This window comes from Phocoena sinus, chromosome 10 (genome assembly GCF_008692025.1).
Source record: "Phocoena sinus isolate mPhoSin1 chromosome 10, mPhoSin1.pri, whole genome shotgun sequence".
In the NCBI taxonomy this organism is placed as follows: domain Eukaryota; kingdom Metazoa; phylum Chordata; class Mammalia; order Artiodactyla; family Phocoenidae; genus Phocoena; species Phocoena sinus.
This window is the reverse complement of record NC_045772.1, coordinates 48501496-48520263: the sequence shown is the minus strand read 5'-3', so window position 1 is coordinate 48520263 and position 18768 is coordinate 48501496. Positions and strand designations below refer to the sequence as shown.

Below are 18768 nucleotides of genomic sequence, written 5' to 3'. Positions count from 1 at the left end.
TTTTAAAGGTACTGATTAGGGTTTAGGTCTGTAGGCTGATGACAATAACTGCAAGTAGTCATTCATTGTATTGTGAAAAGTTGGTAGTTGCATTTTCTGGTTATGTGGATTCTGAATTGGGTTTTGATTTAGTATTTATAAAAAATTATTTCTTGGGGGCTTCCCTGGTGGCGCAGTGGTTGAGAGTCCGCCTGCCGATGCAGGGGACGCGGGTTCGTGCCCCGGACCGGGAAGATCCCACATGCCGCGGAGCGGCTGGGCCCGTGAGCCATGGCCGCTGGGCCTGCGCGTCCGGAGCCTGTGCCCCGCAACGGGAGAGGCCACAACAGTGAGAGGCCCGCATACCGCAAAAAAAAAAAAAAAAAAAAAAAAAAAAATTATTTCTTAATAATTCTTTCTTTTAAAAGTACCAGTTGTTTAAAAGTTTGTAGCCATATTGTCTATCATGCAGCCAGCTTTCAATTAGGTATGATAGGGAATTTTTGACATTTACAAATACTGCTTTAAAAAGATAATTATCTGAAAGCACCAGCACATTTAGAAGGTGCTCAGAAGTGTTTAATTATAATAACAAATTGTAAAATGAACTGTTAACAGGAACTAGCAAAAAGCAACAGAAAATAGAACAAGGGCATTGTGAAGTGACAAGCAGTTGGGAGACTCCACGTGTGTTTAGTAATTTACTAGCAGGTAATGTATTTGAAGTTATATATTAAAATATTGTTAGAATATTATTTTGGATAAGAGAGCCATAATTGATTGTTTTTAGGAGGGTGGTGATCCTAAAACATACTTGAATTCTTATCACTCTTCTAAAACATTCCTATTTTAAAAAATTGATAGACATTGCATCTCTCTCTCTCTCTCTCTCTCTCTTTTTTTTTTGCCGCGGCTTGCGGGATCTTAGTTCCCTGACCAGGGATGAAACCCGGGCCCATGGCAGTGAAAGCATTGAGTCCTAACCACTGGACTACCAGGGAATTCCCAACATTGCCCTCTCATCCTTTCAGTCCTATAGATCTGCCTTCAGAATACAACTATTTATATGTTCACCCAACAACTTGAAGTCAGCTTATCAAAATATCTTTCATATTCAAAATTTCAACTTTTTCAAAACATTTTTTATTACTGTCATGTTAGGTGAATTTCATTTATTTCTCAGTTAAGTTTTAGTATTTTTATGTGCTTATTTTTGGTCCACACCTTTCCAGGCACTACCCTGTATTAGGCCTTCTTCCAAGATCACAGTAACATCTGCCTAAATTGACTTCACCTTTTTCTTTTTTTGGTTCATTTATAGATAATTTACAGATATCTTCATATTGCTTCCCTGATTTAAATATTTTTTAAAAAACCTTCAATAATTTCACTGCTTGTTGGACATTATCTCAGGTGTTGGCCTGATCATTTTACTTTTACAGCTGTCTGTGGAACAGGTGCTTTCTTTTCACCACTCTGTTCTCTCATCTTTCTTGCTGCAACAAAGGTCATAGGCCTCCTGAGTCTCTCAAGACTTTTAATTTTCATCCTAGTGGACTGGGACAGGCTAAATTCAAAATAGCAGATCTGGTACTTACCTGCTTAGTGGCCTTAGAATTAGAGACAATAAATGCATAGAGCCTGGGATGGAGTCTGGTGGGTGGGAAGGACCAGAAGTCGTTTAATATCCTTCTTGCATCCATTCATGACCATAAACCCACTGAGCTAGACTTGAATTCACCTCGCCCTTTTTTTTCCCACGTTGCCTGGTACTCTTCACACTTAAATTCACTGCCTTGCTGCTTTGTATCTTTCAATAGCAGATTGTAACATCCTTTTGTGTTGTCTTGTTCCCCCAGGTGCCTCATATAATGCATTGTGTGCACAGTAGGCATTCAGTAAAGGATGTTACTTGGCAAGGAAATCAGCTGTGCAGTTTTCTCTAATTTACAAGAGGACAAGACTGTTGTAAGAATCATCCTGAAAAAATATTGTCCATGCAATAAATTACTTAAATGGCAAAAGAGAAACATTTTAAGGAAAGAGTGGTCTTTAAAAGTTGATATGGTATCAGACTTGTAATAGAATTGGGAAAGCTTTTCTTAAAAACAGAACAGCCCTCTGTATTTTAAAAAAATACTTTTTTTCACCTTTTCTCACAATCGTTCATTTTTCTTTTTTAAGAGGCATGTGAGACCAGGTCTCTGTAGTTAAGCACTTTAACCACCAGGTGGAAGCACCGCATTGGGAGTTCTCGGAAGGCAACCGGCAGCTCCTAACTACTGGTAGGTAGATTCCTAACAGTAAGTACAGAATACTCCTGGAAGACAGATTGCTGGGCTAGAAAGCAAAGAAATAATGGGAGTTGTTACACATTTTGGTCCTGAAATTCTTCACTATTCACCCTTCAGGGCTTCATGAGACAAACACTGTGTAAAAATACTATATGTTAGTGTTGAAGAACATGTTCTTGATCAATTAGGGAAAAGTTTAATTAACTGAGCTAAGTTTATAAACTATTATTTCAAGATCTGGAAATTTCAATGAATATGTAAGAAGGTGTAGCAATTGTGTACGCTGGTGCTTCTGAGATTTGAGGTTTCTTTTTTTTTTTTTTCTTTTTGCGGTACGTGTTGCGGCCTCTGCGGTTTCGGAGCTCAGCGGTCCCCAGCATCGGCAGGCAGACTCTCAACCACTGCGCCACCAGGGAAGCCCTGAGGTTTCATTTTTTAAATCAGTTGCTTTTCTTTCATTCTAAAAGTAGTTAGTAGAAAATTTCAAAAATGAAGTAGGAAAAAACGAAAACATACTACCAACCAAAAAGCTGACTAATCCTTTTTACAGTTTATCTTCTTTTACTTTTTTCCCCTCTATGTCTAATAGTTTAAAATTTAGTTCATTTGTACTTTGCTTTGGACGGTGGCGTAGGGAGTAATAAACGCTATAAGGAGCTGCAAATTTAAGGATCAACGTCTAGGGACTTCCCTGGCGGTCCAGTGCTTAAGACTCCGTGCTTCCACTGCAGGGGGTGTGAATTCGATCCCTGGCTGGGGAACTAAGATCCCATATGCCGCGTGGTACGGCCAAAAAATTTAAAAAAAAAAGTATCAAAGTCTAGCTAAGATATACCAGGAAACTCCTGCTAAAGGTGGTCCTATATAATGAATTTTCTTTTGAAAATAGAAAAACTGGCCCCAATTCATCTTCAAAATTGAGACATTTGTCACTTTTTAGAAATTGGTACCTGTAAATTAGTTCCTACTCAGTCTTCTCTTATTTAAACTATTATTTGTTTAGCATGTTTCAGGGGGCAGACATACACTTAAGCCCAACCTCTCTGTCCTATGACTAGAAATTCGATGTTAAGAGGTTGCATCGATGAAGGGATGAGGGTTAGGGCTGTTAGTTATCCAACTCCTAGAAGAGGCAAATTTTTTATTATTCTGTGTTTCAAAAGCACTTTGAAATCAATAAAATATTATTCAAGACAAAAGACCCCTCCCTATATACCAGCATTTCCCAAAATTTCTAGATATATAAGTTCAAAGAGATGGTACTAGGCTAAATTATTTAAGAAAATGGTTCCATGGCTGAGTCTGTTTGGGGAATCCATTTCTTTCCTGCTTGATTTCTCAGACACTTTACAGTAGTGTGCGCTGGGAATTTTCCAAAGATTTTGTGTGTGTGTGTGTGTGTTTGTGGTATGTGTTTTTTGTGTGTTTGTTTTTTGTGCCAGTAGGCACACTTTTCATCCATTATCTCCCCCATGGCACAAAGTAATTTGGATAGGTATATATCATATAAACTGTTCTGGAAGGACTCTCTGGGCTTTGAAGAATTATTGCAATATTATTGCCTCATAAAAGGTCATTAGATTTGGTCTTTATTTGATGGCAATCAGTTCTCTCTGGTATGTGGACTTTGTACACTGGTGTAAGTATTTGTTTTCAAAGTAATGTAATGGAAGGAAACAGCATTTGTTGTTTACAGAAATATTCTTTATTGAGAATCAGAAATATTCGGATTTTACTGAATTCAGAGGTAGTCTTGGCCCCTGCCCCATAACACTTTTTAGTCTTAGACAATTTGTGCATTTTAAGTTTTTAATTATAGTACAAAAGAAAGTCACTGAGAAAACTTATAAAATCAGCTTATGCAATATTTATAAAAGGCTATGGAGTAGTTCATATGCTGAAGTATGAGAAAATGGTTTGTGAGCAATACAGTACAATATCTGCTTATCAGTGATACAATGTAAAGTCTGTAATGAGGTTAGACTGTTTCCCCAAATTTCTACGTTAGGTGCTGTGAACTTTTTTTCACTTTAACCATCATAATTTTCTCCCCTTCCCGCCAATCTAAATCTGTGATGACATAGGCATCAACTGTATTGTCACCGTGTAGAATAAGAACCAAATTTCTCAATAAGCAACTTCCTCTGTCACAGTGAGACAATATGCTATGCTCATTTTTCTAGATTCCCTAGGAAAAGATATTTTTAATCCAGTGACGGATATTTTTACTTTCTAAAGGTAGAGCTAACCTCTCATACCATTTTAAGAAATATTACAAATGCAAATTTGCTTCTAGAACAAAAATGTTGATTTCTTAGACTTTCAGAAATATTTGAGAAGAGGCTTTTTAACATTTCTGATACATCCAACAGCTCAAGTCTGTGTTAAATTAAGCACCAAAGTCAACACTGATAGTACCTGCAGAGACTTAACATTTCTCTAAAATACTCCCCACCATTTAAATTCATTCATGTTAACATTTATTATAATTTGAGGAGGTACGTGGGTAAAAGCTGTGTTATTTCATGAACATTTCCTTAAATATTATTAAATGGTCATTCTAGCTAGCCACTGTTTCAGCTTTCAGACCAATTCTCTTTATTGGTCTCTAATAAGTTATACTGCCTTCAAAATATTTATGCCTCTTGAGTGTTAATTATCCTTCCTCCACCTGGGCAGGTACCCAAAACTGGCACCAGAGTGTGGCATCTTACACCGCTGCTGCTGATAATCATAGCATCACAGTCAAGCAGAGACCTTCATTTTACAGGTAAGGAAACTGAACTGTGGTGGGTTGAATCACAGGGCTCCTGCCTCCTAATTATCATTCTATTATACATGCTATCTTCTTTTCGCCTATCTTGAAAATCTTTTACTATGTTGGTTTCTCTATAAAAGGAATTACACCTGAACTTAGAACCCGGGGAGCATAATCAACAGCCTAAGAGGGTGGAGAATAGTAGGAAAGGTGTTGGGGATCTGGTCTCACTGTAGTCAGAATTCCATGGTCGTTTTTTCTCTTGAACACGTCACTTGATGAGTGGAGGGTATAGCTGGGATTCTACCATACTAAATCCTTGCAGCAAACTTCACTTTCAAGCACAGAGCTGTTGCTGCAAAATATACCCCAAACCTGCTCTGAACTAAATTCAGGTTTGGTTTATATTTGGTTTGGAAATTTTCTAAATTGTTTTGCTTGTCTCTAAATGGTTTTGAGTTTGATTCTGATAAAATTTCTGATTTTAAAAGCATTATTTCCTTCTGAAATTTACATTAAGGCCCATGAACCAAATCAGATTTTGGTTCATGTCCCTTCAGAATTGCTATCTTAGAAAAGGAAAAGTTAGAACTCAGAATGCCTGACTGAAAATTGTTTAGGACTTGATAGTAAATCAAGTTGAGTTTTGTATACTTTTATCTGTAATATTACCAAAATCATTTTCTGCAATATTATATTAATATATACTTTCAAGTATATAATAAATTACCACTTATTTAAATAAAAATGATCAAGATATTTAGGTTATTACCAGATTTAAAAGAGGTCTACAAATATTGCTGATATTAACATGTATGATTTTGTGCATGTAGAATAAACTGGCATAGGAATAGCTCCTAAATGCCCATGTAGCTCCCTTTCATTTGTGGGTCTCAAGCAGGTACCAAGCCCAGTACAGTTTCTGTTTCCAGACCCTATAGGACTTTCAATTTAAAATAAGAGCCAAGGCAACTCACTTTCATGAGCGATACACAGCACTCAGAAACCTGCTCCCCGGAGTTGCTGGTCTGCTGTTTGTTTGATACCCCCACCTCCCCTAATTCTTGCATATAATGTTTTAAGAGCAGCAGTTTGCTGGAGCACTTGGTTCATTCATTCAGGTCTCACCATGTGATAGGGTTTAGAATAAGTTTTTCAAACAAATCAAATTGACCCTGGTCTCAGAGACCTCACACTCTGCCAGAGAAAATCACTCATGGAAATAGAAGAGCATAATGCAGTGTTATAAATCCCACAACAGAGGTAACCTGTTTAATTTGTGGAGCAAAGAGGCTGGGAGGGGGTGAAACCGAGTGGAATGGGACAATGGTCAGCAAAGGTTTCCCAGAGGAGTTGATACCTGAACTGTTGTTGTTTTTTTTAAGGGAATCATCATTGATCTTTATATTTTACTTGTTTACTCTTTAACAGACTAGTCTTTGTTTCTGTTGGAGTTTCACCTAAGTAAGATATGTAATTTACACAGCATGTATGCCTTGGAGCCTTCACTTTCTAGAGTACATTATTATGAAGCACCTAATGAAGCATTATTTTAATATTTAATAGTCACTATCCTCTTTTTTTATTGTGGTATAATATACATAACATAAAATTTACAATTTTAACCAGTTTTGAGTATACAGTTCAGTGGCATTAAATGTTGTACAACCATCATCACTATCTATTTCCAGAACTTTCTCATCATGACAAACAGAAACTCTGTACCCATTAAACAACCTGAACTGGGTTTTAAAGGAGGAGTGGGAAAGAAAATGTAGTGGGTCAGAATGTCATTGCAGACACAGGGGACACACAGCGTGTTATGTGTGTAGGAACTACAAGCAGTTGATTGCTGATTTTTGTTTTAAATAGACCCCTTTCCCCAGTGCTGTGTGGAGGTTGGATTTGAAAAGGAGAAAGCTGGAAGCAAGAGACCAGTAGAGCTGTTGCCGTGGTACAGGTGAGCTATGATGGCCTAAACCTTGTGGTGTTAGTAGCCATCAAGAGAGGGTAGAATCAATCAACACATACAAATAACATCAATCTTTAGTGACTGACTGGATAGATGGGATGGAGGAGGAGGAGGAGGTATCAAGGGTGACTCCCAGGTTTCTAGTTTGGTGCTATCAGTAACTGAGACAGAATGCAGGAGGAAGAGCAGCTCTGGGGAGAGAAGTATGTTCAATTTTTCAACATGATGAGTTTGAGGTATCTATGGGTCACATCCAGGTAGATGTGTCCAGTGGGCAGTCAGACCTGAGTCTGAAGCTCAGGCATTTGGGGGTCATCAGCATAAGAGAAGACTGTGGCATCTGCTTGCAGAAAGGCAGGGACCCTTACCGTAATTGACCTCTTATTTTGGGGCTCAGTAGACAAATTTGTCATCCCATCAGGCCCATATTTTCTTGGGCCACTGAGACGTGGTTGCCTGTTTTCTCTCATATTTCCTTAGAACGTTGGCAAAACTTAATATTCCCAGTCCTATCATCATTTTTCCCTGCACTGAGAATTATGTATGGCACTATCTCTTCACATATAGTACACATGGCAAGGTCTTGTATATAGTAGGTGATCAACAAATGTTCATCTTCATTGCTTATATTCAAATGGCTCTCTGTATACAAAATTACCTCCTTTTTTTCTTGCAGGAACTTCTTTCATGCTTCTCAAGTTTAACTTCTTACAAATTTCTAAGACTACTTCAAGATTAAGTGTAAGTGAGCAATACTTGATGGGTAGGTGTCTTCCATCATTAAGACTAAATCATTCCTTTCATTATCACCATACTTTGCTTGTTGCAGGATTTGGAAACAAACATTTCTCTTCTTAGGGAAGGACCGTGAAGTTTATCCAGTCAAGGTCCCACAGAGGGAGTTAGAGTTGCAGTAACCTGGCATGAGTAAGCCCTGATTCCAGGTGGTGATGGGGGTTGAGTTTCACATTCTGCTTTATTTGAACAATATGTGAAAAAGAGTCACTAAAAATAAGAACAGACTGGGCTTTGTTGCAGCTGAGTGGCCTTGCAAATCTCTGTAAAGAGGAATTATAGGACATAAAGGATCTGACTCTGGGATATGATCCAATTGCCCTGTGAATGGAAGTAAAATATCCTTTTTAAGAGCACTGAAGTTCTGGGATTTTGGGGGAATAGTCACCTCTGTGAGATGTGGATTGTGTCCAGGGACTGTAACCTGAGAGGAAACAAGAAAGTTATCTGAGTGATTTCAGATGTTTTGTGGTGCCAACAGTGAAAAACACTGATATCCACCACTAAAATGCAGCCTTTATGAAACACATGTAACAACCTGCCAGGTCTCCCCAGGCTAGAAACAGCTTCAGTCCTGCTTGGTGAATGAGTTACCAAGTGCCTACTGATATGGACCGCAGTTGTTAACGCTGTTGCTGAGAATTACAAAGTGAAATAAAGACAGTTCCTTTATCTGAAGATGTAAGTCAGAAGCAATAGACTGATTTCTGTCCCCATCGTTTTCATGGAGCGCAAAGGTAAAGAGCTGACTATTTCTCTTTGTCTCAAGTCTGTACTTAATATCCTGATTCTGTGTCAAGATTATTTATAAGTGGAATTTTTTTCTCAATTTATTCCATTTTCCTTGCAGCTGATCTAAGTGTATATATAAGTTATTGCTTCTTTAAAAAGCTTTGATTTTACCTGGTTTTGTCCATGAGTCTGAATCTTCAGCTAGATTTATCTTTTTGGTGGAGGAAATGATCAGGAAAATAATGACAAATACTAAACTAACTATAGACTATTGCTACTGAGAAATGCTTTTATTAAACATTTACATAACCACTAATTGGCATGTATTTTAGCCATTCATTTCAGCTTCCAGAGTCTTTCTTACCTTCTGTTTTTGTCCTAGAGCTAGTAACTAAAGCCAACTTGTGCTGAGTTAGTCTAATTGGAAATGAACAATTCATAACTTTATTCTATAAATATGTGGCTTATTTTTTAAATTTTTTATTGGAGTATAGTTAATTTACAAATTGTTAGTTTCAGGTGTATAGCAAAGTGAATCTGTTATACATATATCCAAGATGTGGCTTATTTATGGAATTGCATAAAAACAGTTTGTTGATAGATTCACTATAAGGAAAACCCTTTTTTTTTCACAGAATGAAAATGTCACAGTAAATAACAGGAAAATAAAGGGTCTTTTTAGGCAAAGATTCATAGTGAGTTGAGGTCTTTCCAGCTCTATTCATGTCCTCGGTAGGAGGAAAGATACTCAAGAAAAGCATGAGCCCCTCACTCAAAGTGCTGAGTACTTTGGTGATAACCTATGGAGCAGGGGTTTTTAATCCTAGAGTTTTATGAACTGAAAACCATGCCCTTTATTATGTCCTAAAGATGAAACAACTACAAAGCCAGTTTTTACTACAGAATAGATGACTACCTTCTCTCAGGAGTAGCTCTATACGGAATGACTACTATGGCTGGCGTTAGACCCACTAAGCAAACTAGATGAATCTTGACATTCTTAAAGTCACATCAAAGAGGAAGAGTCATAATCTGGCCAAATAAATCAGATACTTATTCATTTAGTTCATTCACATAAACTCACTCAGCCTCAAACTAGTCCATGTGTCCTTAGAGGAAGAAAAGCCTTAGAAACATGCATCTAAATAAAATTAAAATCTGGAATTTTACTTGCATTGATTGGAAAACTCACCATCGTTTGCTCATGAGCAGGCTGCAAAATATGTATCACTTAATGTAGTGGTAAACTTTGTGGATCAAATTTTATTTGTAGTGAATTCTAAGGAACTTGTGTCGCAATCAATTTTTAATAGTAGAAGTTATGGTTCATGGAACAGATGTTAAACTGGTATTCCATGAAGCTTGGAAGAACTGTGGCCACATTGTATTTTTGTTTGTGTTTTTAAATTTTTATTGGAATATAGTTGCTTTACAATGTTGTGTTAGTTTCTGCTGTACAGCAAAATGAATCAGCTCTATGTATGTATATATCCCCTCCTTTTTGGATTTCCTTCCCATTTAGGACACCACAGAGCATTGAGTAGAGTTCCCTGTGCTATACAGTAGGTTCTTATTAGTTATCTATGTTATACATAGTAGTGTATATATGTTAATCCCAATCTCCCAGTTCATCCCACCACCCTACATTGTTTATTTATTCTTATTGATAAGGTTTGTTCCATTTTTTATCATAAAAGGTACCACCCGAAATGGGATTTGGTTTCTATTTGAAAAATTGCCAGTTGGGGAAAAAACATGATTTTCTGAGTTTCTTCCTATTATTGCCACCTCACCCACTCCCTGCTAAATGCAAGTTGGCCTTTTATTCTGTCCTGATGTATCTACCTTTGGACTTTCCAGACTTATTTTAGATCCTTTCTAGGTAAGTAAGTATTGTGAGTTCTATAATATTTTAATAACAATAGTTATTAGCATTGTATACTTACCTCTATTACATAGAACCCAGGCAAGAGAAGGAGGTAATACTCTCCAAATTTGTTGGTTCTATAGGGGCAGACATGTTTTCTGTCTTGGACTTCTACAGTTACATTGGGTAATGGAGTCCCATTCTGATCAAAAATTTGACCCTTTACACCTGCAAGACAAAAAGAGAATTAAATGTTAATACCACATTTTATGGCATATGAAAAAAAATTCTTGTAATTATTTAAGAAAAATATGCCCAATATTTATTAGCTGTTTTGAGTTGAGTGTTTCAGAAGGGATGGTAAACTTAAAAAAAAATTGAGATATAATAAAAATATAACATATTAGTTTCAGGTGTACAACATAATGATTTAATATATGTATTGTGTAACAGTCACCACAATATGCCCAGTTAACATACACATTATTTTTCTTGTGATGAAAACTTTTAAGATTTACTCTTAGCTAATTTCAAATATACAATACAGTATTTAACTATATTTACCATGCTGTACATTACATCCCCAGGACTTATTTATTTTATAACTGGAAGTTTGTACTTTTTGACTGCCTTTCACCTATTTTCCCCCACCCGCTGCCTCTGGCAACTACCAATCTATTCTCTATATCATGAGTTGGTTTTTTTTTTTTTTAAAGATTCCACATATAAGTGACATCATAAGCTATTTGTCTTTCTCTGATTTATTGATATAAATTAGTATAATGCCCTCAGTGTCTGTTCATATTGTCACAAATGGCAAGATTTCTTCTTATGGCAGAATAGTATTCCATTGTATAAATATACCACATTTTCTTTATTCATCCATCCAATTAAGTTGCTTCTGTGTCTCAGCTATTATAAATAATGCTGCAGTGAACATGGTGGGTGCAGATATCTTCTCAAGTTAGTTTTCTCATTTCTTTTGGATAAATACCCAGAAGTAGAATTACTGGATCATATGGTAGTTCTATTTTTGATTTTTCTTAGAATCTCTATACTGTTTTCCATAGTGCTACACCAATTTACATTCCCATCAACAGTGCACAAGGGTTCCCTTTTCTCCACATCCTTGCCAACACTTGTTGCTTCTTGTCTTTTTTGACAATAGCCTTTCTAACAGGGGTAAGGTGATATCTCTACTTGTCTTTAACTCTTGATACTTTAATTACAATGTGTCTTGATGTGGGTCTCTTTCGGTTCATCTTATTTGGAACTCTCCAGGCTTCCTGGATCTGGATGTCTGCTTCCTTCCCCAGGTTAGGGAACTTTTCAGCCATTTTTCCTTCAAATAAGTTTTATATTCCTTTTTCTCTCTCTCCTTCTGGGACCCCTATAATGCAAATGTTTGTCTGTTTGATGTTGTCCCATAAGTTCTTTAAGCCATCTTCACTCTTTTTCATTCTTTTTCTTTTTGCTGCTCTGATTGGATGAATTCCATTGTCCTGTCTTCAGGTTCACTTATCCTTTCTTCTGCCTCATCTAGTCTGCTGTTGAACTCCTCTACTGTATTTTTCAGTTCTATGACTTTTATTTGGTACTTCCTTATATTTTCTTTCTCTTTGTTGAAATTCTCATTTTGTTCATGCATAGTTCTACTGAGCTCAGTGAGTATCTTTATGACCATTATTTTGAACTCTTTATCAGGTAAATCACCTACCTCTATTTCATTAAGCTCTTTTCTGGGGTTTTATCTTGTTCTTTCATTTGGAGCATATTCCTCTGTGTTGGTTTCTGTGCATTATATAAAACAACCATCTCTTCCAGTCTTGAAGGAGTGGCTTTGTGTAAGAGGTGAACTTACTGTTCAACCCTGCCCCAGCTCTGGGTTTTCTCTCAAACTTTTATGATTATCCAAGCAGCTTACTTTAGTCTTAATGGCTCCAGTAGTTGAGGGTGTGCCAAGACCTGTCAGTATCCCAAAGGGGAGTATCTCAGTCAGCAGGCAGATTGGGAGCCAAACCCACAGCTTCGAAAGTATACAAATATACCTCTTCTGGGGGAAGACCGGGAGATGGGTGTTTCTGTCTACTCCCTCTGCACTGAGCCCTGGGGTGACTGACAGCCAGTTAAGAACCATTTCTTTGTTTGCTTTGTTCATCTCTTGCACTCATGAACACAAGCCATGTTGGCCAAGAGCCAGGCTATCAAGGGATGTGTTCTCTGGGCAGGAGCCAAAAAAGCCAAGGGGTACAGATGGGTACACAGGCTCCTTTCTTGGAGACACTGGTGATCTGGGGTACGGCATAGGTTGAGAGTGAAGATGGTGCCCAGTGGCCTCTGATGAATGATTGTAGTCAGTCGCTAGAAGTGTATTTAATTAGAATCCTGCTCCTCAGGCCACAACTATGAAGATAAACTAATAGTCCTCTTTCACAGAAGATAAACTAATAGTCCTCTTTCACAGAAAGACTGGGTTTTCAGTCTGCTGCCTCTCCACTGTGCCCTGAGTGTAGCTGGTTAAGAACTCCTTCTCTGTTTGTTACAGTTCTGTGGGATTTATGAACAAAAGACGTGCTGGCCAACAGACCCAGGAAATCAAGGGGTAGCCTCTGGGTGGCAACTGCAAAAAACAGTGCACCAGACGAGTGCACAGACTCTTTTCCAGGAGATTCCAGGATCCTGGAGGGAGGTGGAGGGACAGGGCAAAGATGGCAGCCACAAGCATCCATCTTTAGAGAGTATTTCAGTTGGCTCCTAGATGTATGTTAAATTAGATGGCTGCCCCTCAGACTGAAACTTTCAGACAAGCAGATATGCCTCTTTCACAGACTGGGCACTTTTCAGTCAGCTGCCTTAGCGCTGGGTCCTGGGGGGTAGCCAGGTAAGTCTTTAAGAACTGTTTCTCAGTTTGCTATAGCCTTGTGGGTCTCATGGATGTGAGCCCCATCATTTTCAAAGCTAGATGTTTTGAGAGCCTCCAGAAGGAACCAGCCCTGCCAACACCTGGACTTTAGCCCAGTGAGACTGGTTTTGAACTTCCAACCTCCAAAACTGTACATTTAAATTCACTGTTACTTGAGAGGAGACAAGATGGCGGAGTAGAAGGTGAGCTCACCACTTCTTATGGAAACACCAAAATCACAACTAACTGCTGTAAAACCATTGACCAAAAAATGCTGAAACCTACCAAAAAAGATAACCTGCATCCAAAGACAAAGAAGAAGCCACAACAAGACAGTAGGAGGGGGTACAATCTCAATAAAATCAAATCCCGTACATGCCAGGTGGGTGACCCAAAAACTGGAAACAGAAGTTCTCCCACAGGAGTGAAAGTTCTGAGCCCTGTGTCAGGCTCCCCAGCCTGGGAGTCTGGCAATGGGAGGAGGAGCCCCCAGAGAATCTGGCTTTGAAGGCCAGTGGGTTTTGGTCACAGGGATTCCCCAGGACTGGGGGAAACAGAAACTCTATCTTGGAGGGTGCACACAGGGTCTTGTATGCACCAGGACCCAGGGGAAAAAAGCAGTGACCTCATGATAGACTGGGCTAGACTTACCTGCTAGTATTGGAGGGTCTCCTGCAGAAGCAGGGGTTGGGGGCAGCTGTGGCTCACTGCAGGGACAAGGACACTGGTGGTGGTAGTGTGGTAGTTCTGGGGAGTACTCATTGGCATGAGCCTTCTTGGAGGCTGCCATTTTCTCACCAAGTCCTGGCGCCACCCAACAGCCTGTAGGCTCCAGTGCTAGGATGCCTCAGGCCAGATAACCAACAGGGTAGGAACACAGCCCCACCCATCAGCAGACAGGCTGCTTAATGTCTTCCTGAGCACACAGCTGCCTGATAAACACACCCCCTGACATGGCCTTGCCCACCAGAGGGACAAGACTCAGCTCCACCCACCCATGGGCAGGAACCAGTCCCTCCCACCAGGAAGCCTACACAAGCCTCTTAAACAGTCTCATCCACCAGGGGGAGGCGACAGCAGAAGTAAGAAGAAATACAATCCTGCAGCCCACAGAATGGAAACTGCAATCACAGAAAGTTAGACAAATTGAGATGGCAGAGAAATATGTCCCAGATGAAGGAACAAGATAAAACCCCAGAACAACAACTCAGTGAAGGGGAGATAGATAGGCGATCTACCTGAAAAATAATTCAGAGTAATGATAGTAAAGATGATCTGAGATCTCAGAAAAAGAATGGAGGCACACAGATCGAGAAGATACAAGAAATGTTTAACAAAGACCTAGAAAAACTGAAGAACAAACAAACAGATGAACAAGACACATAGTAATCATAGTAATACACATAGTAATACACATAGTAATAAAATTGACAAAAAATGTTAAAAGCAACAAGGGAAAAGCAACAAATAACATACAACGGAATTCCCATAAGGTTAGCAGCTGATTTCTCAGCAGAAACTCTGCAGGCCAGAAGGGAGTGGCACGATATATTTAATGTGATGAAAGGGAATAACCTACAACCAAGAATACCCAGCAAGGCTTTCATTCAGATTCAGTGGAGAAATCAAAAGCTTTACAGACAAGCAAAAGCTAAGAGAATTCAGCACCAACAGACCAGCTTTGCAACAAACACTAAAGGAACTTCTCTATGGGCAAAAGAAAAGGCCACAACTAGAAACAAGAAAATTACGAATGGAAAAACTCACTGGTAAAGGCAAACATACAGTAAAGGTAGGGAATCATAGGGACACAAATATGATATCAAACCCAGCAACTGTGAGAAGAGAGCAAAAATGCAGGATACAGGAAATGCATTTGAAATTAAAAGCCTGGCAACTTAAAACAATCTTGTTTGGGCTTCCCTGGTGGCGCAGTGGTTGAGAGTCTGCCTGCCGATGCAGGGGAAACAGGTTTGTGCCCCGGTCCGGGAAGATCCCACATGCCACGGAGGGCCTGGGCCCATGAGCCATGGCCGCTGAGCCTGCACGTCCGGAGCCTGTGCTCCACAACGGGAGAGGCCACAACAGTGAGAGGCCCGCGTACTGCAAACAAAACAATATTGTTTATATATGGACTGCTATAGCAAAACCTCATGGTAACCACAAACCGAAAATGTACAACAGAGACACACACAAAAAAGGAAAAGGCATTCAAACACAATGCTAAAGTTAGTCATCAAATCACAAGAGAACAAAAGAGGAAGGGAAGAAAAAAGACCTACAAATCCAAAACAATTAACAAAATGGCAATAAGAACATACATATCAATAATTACCTTAAACATAAACAGATTAAATGCTCCAACCAAAAGACATAGACTAGCTGAATGGATACAAAAACCTGTATATATGCTGTCTACAAGAGCACTTCAGATCTAGGGACACATTTAGACTGAAAGTGAGTGGATGTAAAAAGGCATTCCATGCAAATGGAAATCAAAAGAAAGCTGGAGTAGCAATACTCATAGCAGACAAAATAGACTTTAAAATAAAGACTATTACAAGAGACAAAGAAGGACACTACATAATGATCAAGGGAACAGTCCAAGAAGAAGATATGACCATTGTAAATATATATGCACCCAATATAGGAGCACCTCAATATTTAAGGCAAATACTAAAAGCCACAGAAGGAGAAACTGACAGTAACACAGTAATAGTAGGGGACTTTAACACCCCACTTTCATCAATGGACAGATCATCCAGACAGAAAATCAATAAAGAAACACAGGCCTTAAATGACACATTAGACCAGATGGACTTAATTGATGTTTATAGAGCATTCCATCCAAAAGCAGCAAAATACACATTCCTCTCAAGTGCACAAGGAACATTCTCCAGGATTGATCACATGCTGGGCCACAAAGCATAAATTGGTAAATTTGAAAAAACTGAAATCATATCAAGCATCTTTTCCAACCACAACGTATGAGATTAGAAATCAACTACAAGAAAATAAAACTAAAAAACGTGGGGGATATATAGCCTGAACCAAGATGGAGTAGAAGGACTTGCTCTCACTCTCTTGTGAGAACACCAGAATCACAACTAGCTGCTGGACTATCATCGAAAGGAAGACACTGGAACTCACCAAAAAAGATACCCCACATCCAAAGACGAAGGAGAAGCCACAATGAGATGGTATGAGGGGTGCAATCACAGTAAAATCAAATTCCATAACTGCTGGATGGGTGACTCACAAACTGGAGAACACTTATACCATAGAAGTCCACCCACTGGAGTGAAGGTTCTGCACCCCACGTCAGGCTTCCCAACCTGTGGGTCCGGCAACGGGAGGAGGATTTCCTAGAGAATCAGACTTTGAAGGCTAGCGGGATTTGATTGCAGGACTTCGACAGGACTGGGGGAAACAGAGACTCCACTCTTGGAGGGCACACACAAAGTAGTGTGCGCATCAGAACCCAGGGGAAGGAGCAGTGACCCCAGGGGAGACTGAACCAGACCTACCTGCTACTGTTGGAGGGTCTCCTGAAGAGGCGGGGGTGGCTGTGGCTCACCGTGGGGACAAGGACACTGGCAGCAGAAGTTCTGGGAAGTAGTACTTGGCGTGAGCCCTCCCAGAGTCTGCCATTAGCCCCACCAAAGAGCCCAGGTAGTCTCCAGTGTTGGGTTGCCTCAGGCCAAACAACCAACAGGGAGGGAACCCAGCCCCACCCATAAGCAATCAAGAGGATTAAAGTTTTACTGAGCTCTGCCCAACAGAGCAACAGTCAGCTTTACCCATCACCAGACCCTTCCATCAGGAAACTTGCACAAGCCTCTTAGATAGCCTCATCCACCAGAAGGCAGACAGCAGAAGCAAGAAGAACTACAATCCTGCAGCCTGTGGAACAAAAACCACATTCACAGAAAGACAAGATGAAAAGGCAAAGGGCTATGTACCAGATAAAGGAAAAAGATAAAACCCCAGAAAAACAACTAAATGAAGTGGAGATAGGCAACCTTCCAGAAAAATAATTCAGAATAATGATAGTGAAGATGATCCAAGACCTTGGAAAAAGACTGGAGGCAAAGATCAAGAAGATGCAAGAAATGTTTAACAAAGACCTAGAAGAATTAAAGAACAAACAGAGATGAACAATACAATAACTGAAATGAAAACTACACTAGAAGGAATCAATAGTAGAATAACTGAGGCAGAAGAACGGATAAGTGACCTGGAAGACAGAATAGTGGAATTCACTGCTGCAGAACAGAATAAAGAAAAAAGGATGAAAAGAAATGAAGACAGCCTAAGGGACGTCTGGGACAACATTAAATGCAACAACATTCGCATTATAGGGGTCCCAGAAGGAGAAGAAAGAAAGGACCAGAGAAAATATTTCAAGAGATTATAGTCAAAAACTTCCCTAACATGGGAAAGGAAGTAGCCACCCAAGTCCAGGAAGTGCAGAGAGTCCCAAACAGGATAAACCCAAGGAGAAACACGCCGAGACACATAGTAATCAAATTGACAAAAATTAAAGACAAAAATTATTGAAAGCAGCAAGGGAAGAATGACAAATAACATAGAAGGGAACTCCCATAAGGTTAACAGCTGATTTCTCAGCAGAAACTCTACAAGTCAGAAGGGAGTGGCATGATAGACTTAAAGTGATGAAAGGGAAGAACGTACAACCAAGATTACTCTACCTGGCAAGGATCTCATTCAGATTCAATGGAGAAATCAAAAGCTTTAGAGACAAGCAAAAGCTAAGAGAATTCAGCCCCACCAAACAAGCTCTAAAACAAATGCTAAAGGAACTTTTCTAAATGGGAAACACGAGAAGAAAAGAACGTACAAAACAAACCCAAAACAATTAAGTAAATGGTCATAGGAACATATGTATCGATAATTACTTTAAACATAAATGGATTAGGTACTCCAACCAAAAGACACAGGCTTACTGAATGGATACAAAACCAAGACCCATCTATATGCTGTCTACAAGATACCCACTTCAGACCTAGGGACACATACAGACTGAAAGTGAGGGGATAGAAAAAGATATTCCATGCAAATGGAAATCAAAAGAAAGCTGGAGTAGCAATACTCATATCAGATAAAATAGACTTTAAAATAAAGAATGTTACAAGAGACAAAGGAGGACACTACATAATGATCAAGGGATCAATCCAGGAAAAATATATAACAATTATAAATATATTGCACCCAATATAGGAGCACCTCAATACATAAGGCAACTGCTAACAGCTATAAAAGAGGAAATCGACAGTAACACAGTAATAGTGGGGGACTTTAACACCTCACTTACACCAATGGACAGATCATCCAAAATGAAAATATATAAGGAAACATAAGGTTTAAATGACACAATAGACCATATAGATTTAATTGATATTTATAGGACATTCCATCCAAAACCAGATTACACTTTCTTCTCAAGTG

General features: G+C 39.2%; 1 protein-coding gene and 1 long non-coding RNA gene across 6 annotated transcripts in view; one reads left to right on the top strand and one right to left on the bottom strand.

Moving 5' to 3' along the window:
- The first annotated feature begins 375 nt into the window (after positions 1-375).
- Positions 376-5340, top strand: LOC116761020. The gene is made up of 2 exons (XR_004351908.1): positions 376-690; positions 1839-5340. It is a non-coding gene; the product is annotated as an uncharacterized LOC116761020 (long non-coding RNA).
- Positions 3956-18768, bottom strand: part of CPM (carboxypeptidase M) — an 89417-nt gene continuing 74604 nt past the window's right edge. For 3 of the 5 annotated variants that reach the window (XM_032646683.1, XM_032646684.1, XM_032646685.1), the window contains 2 exons: positions 10477-10625; positions 3956-8222 (listed from right to left, as the gene is read on the bottom strand). In XM_032646683.1, coding sequence (XP_032502574.1) covers positions 7980-8222; positions 10477-10625 — 392 coding nt within the window. In that variant the 3' untranslated portion in view covers positions 3956-7979. The remainder of the gene's footprint in view (positions 8223-10476; positions 10626-18768) is intronic. The other 2 variants (XM_032646687.1, XM_032646686.1) reach the window with 2 other exon arrangements.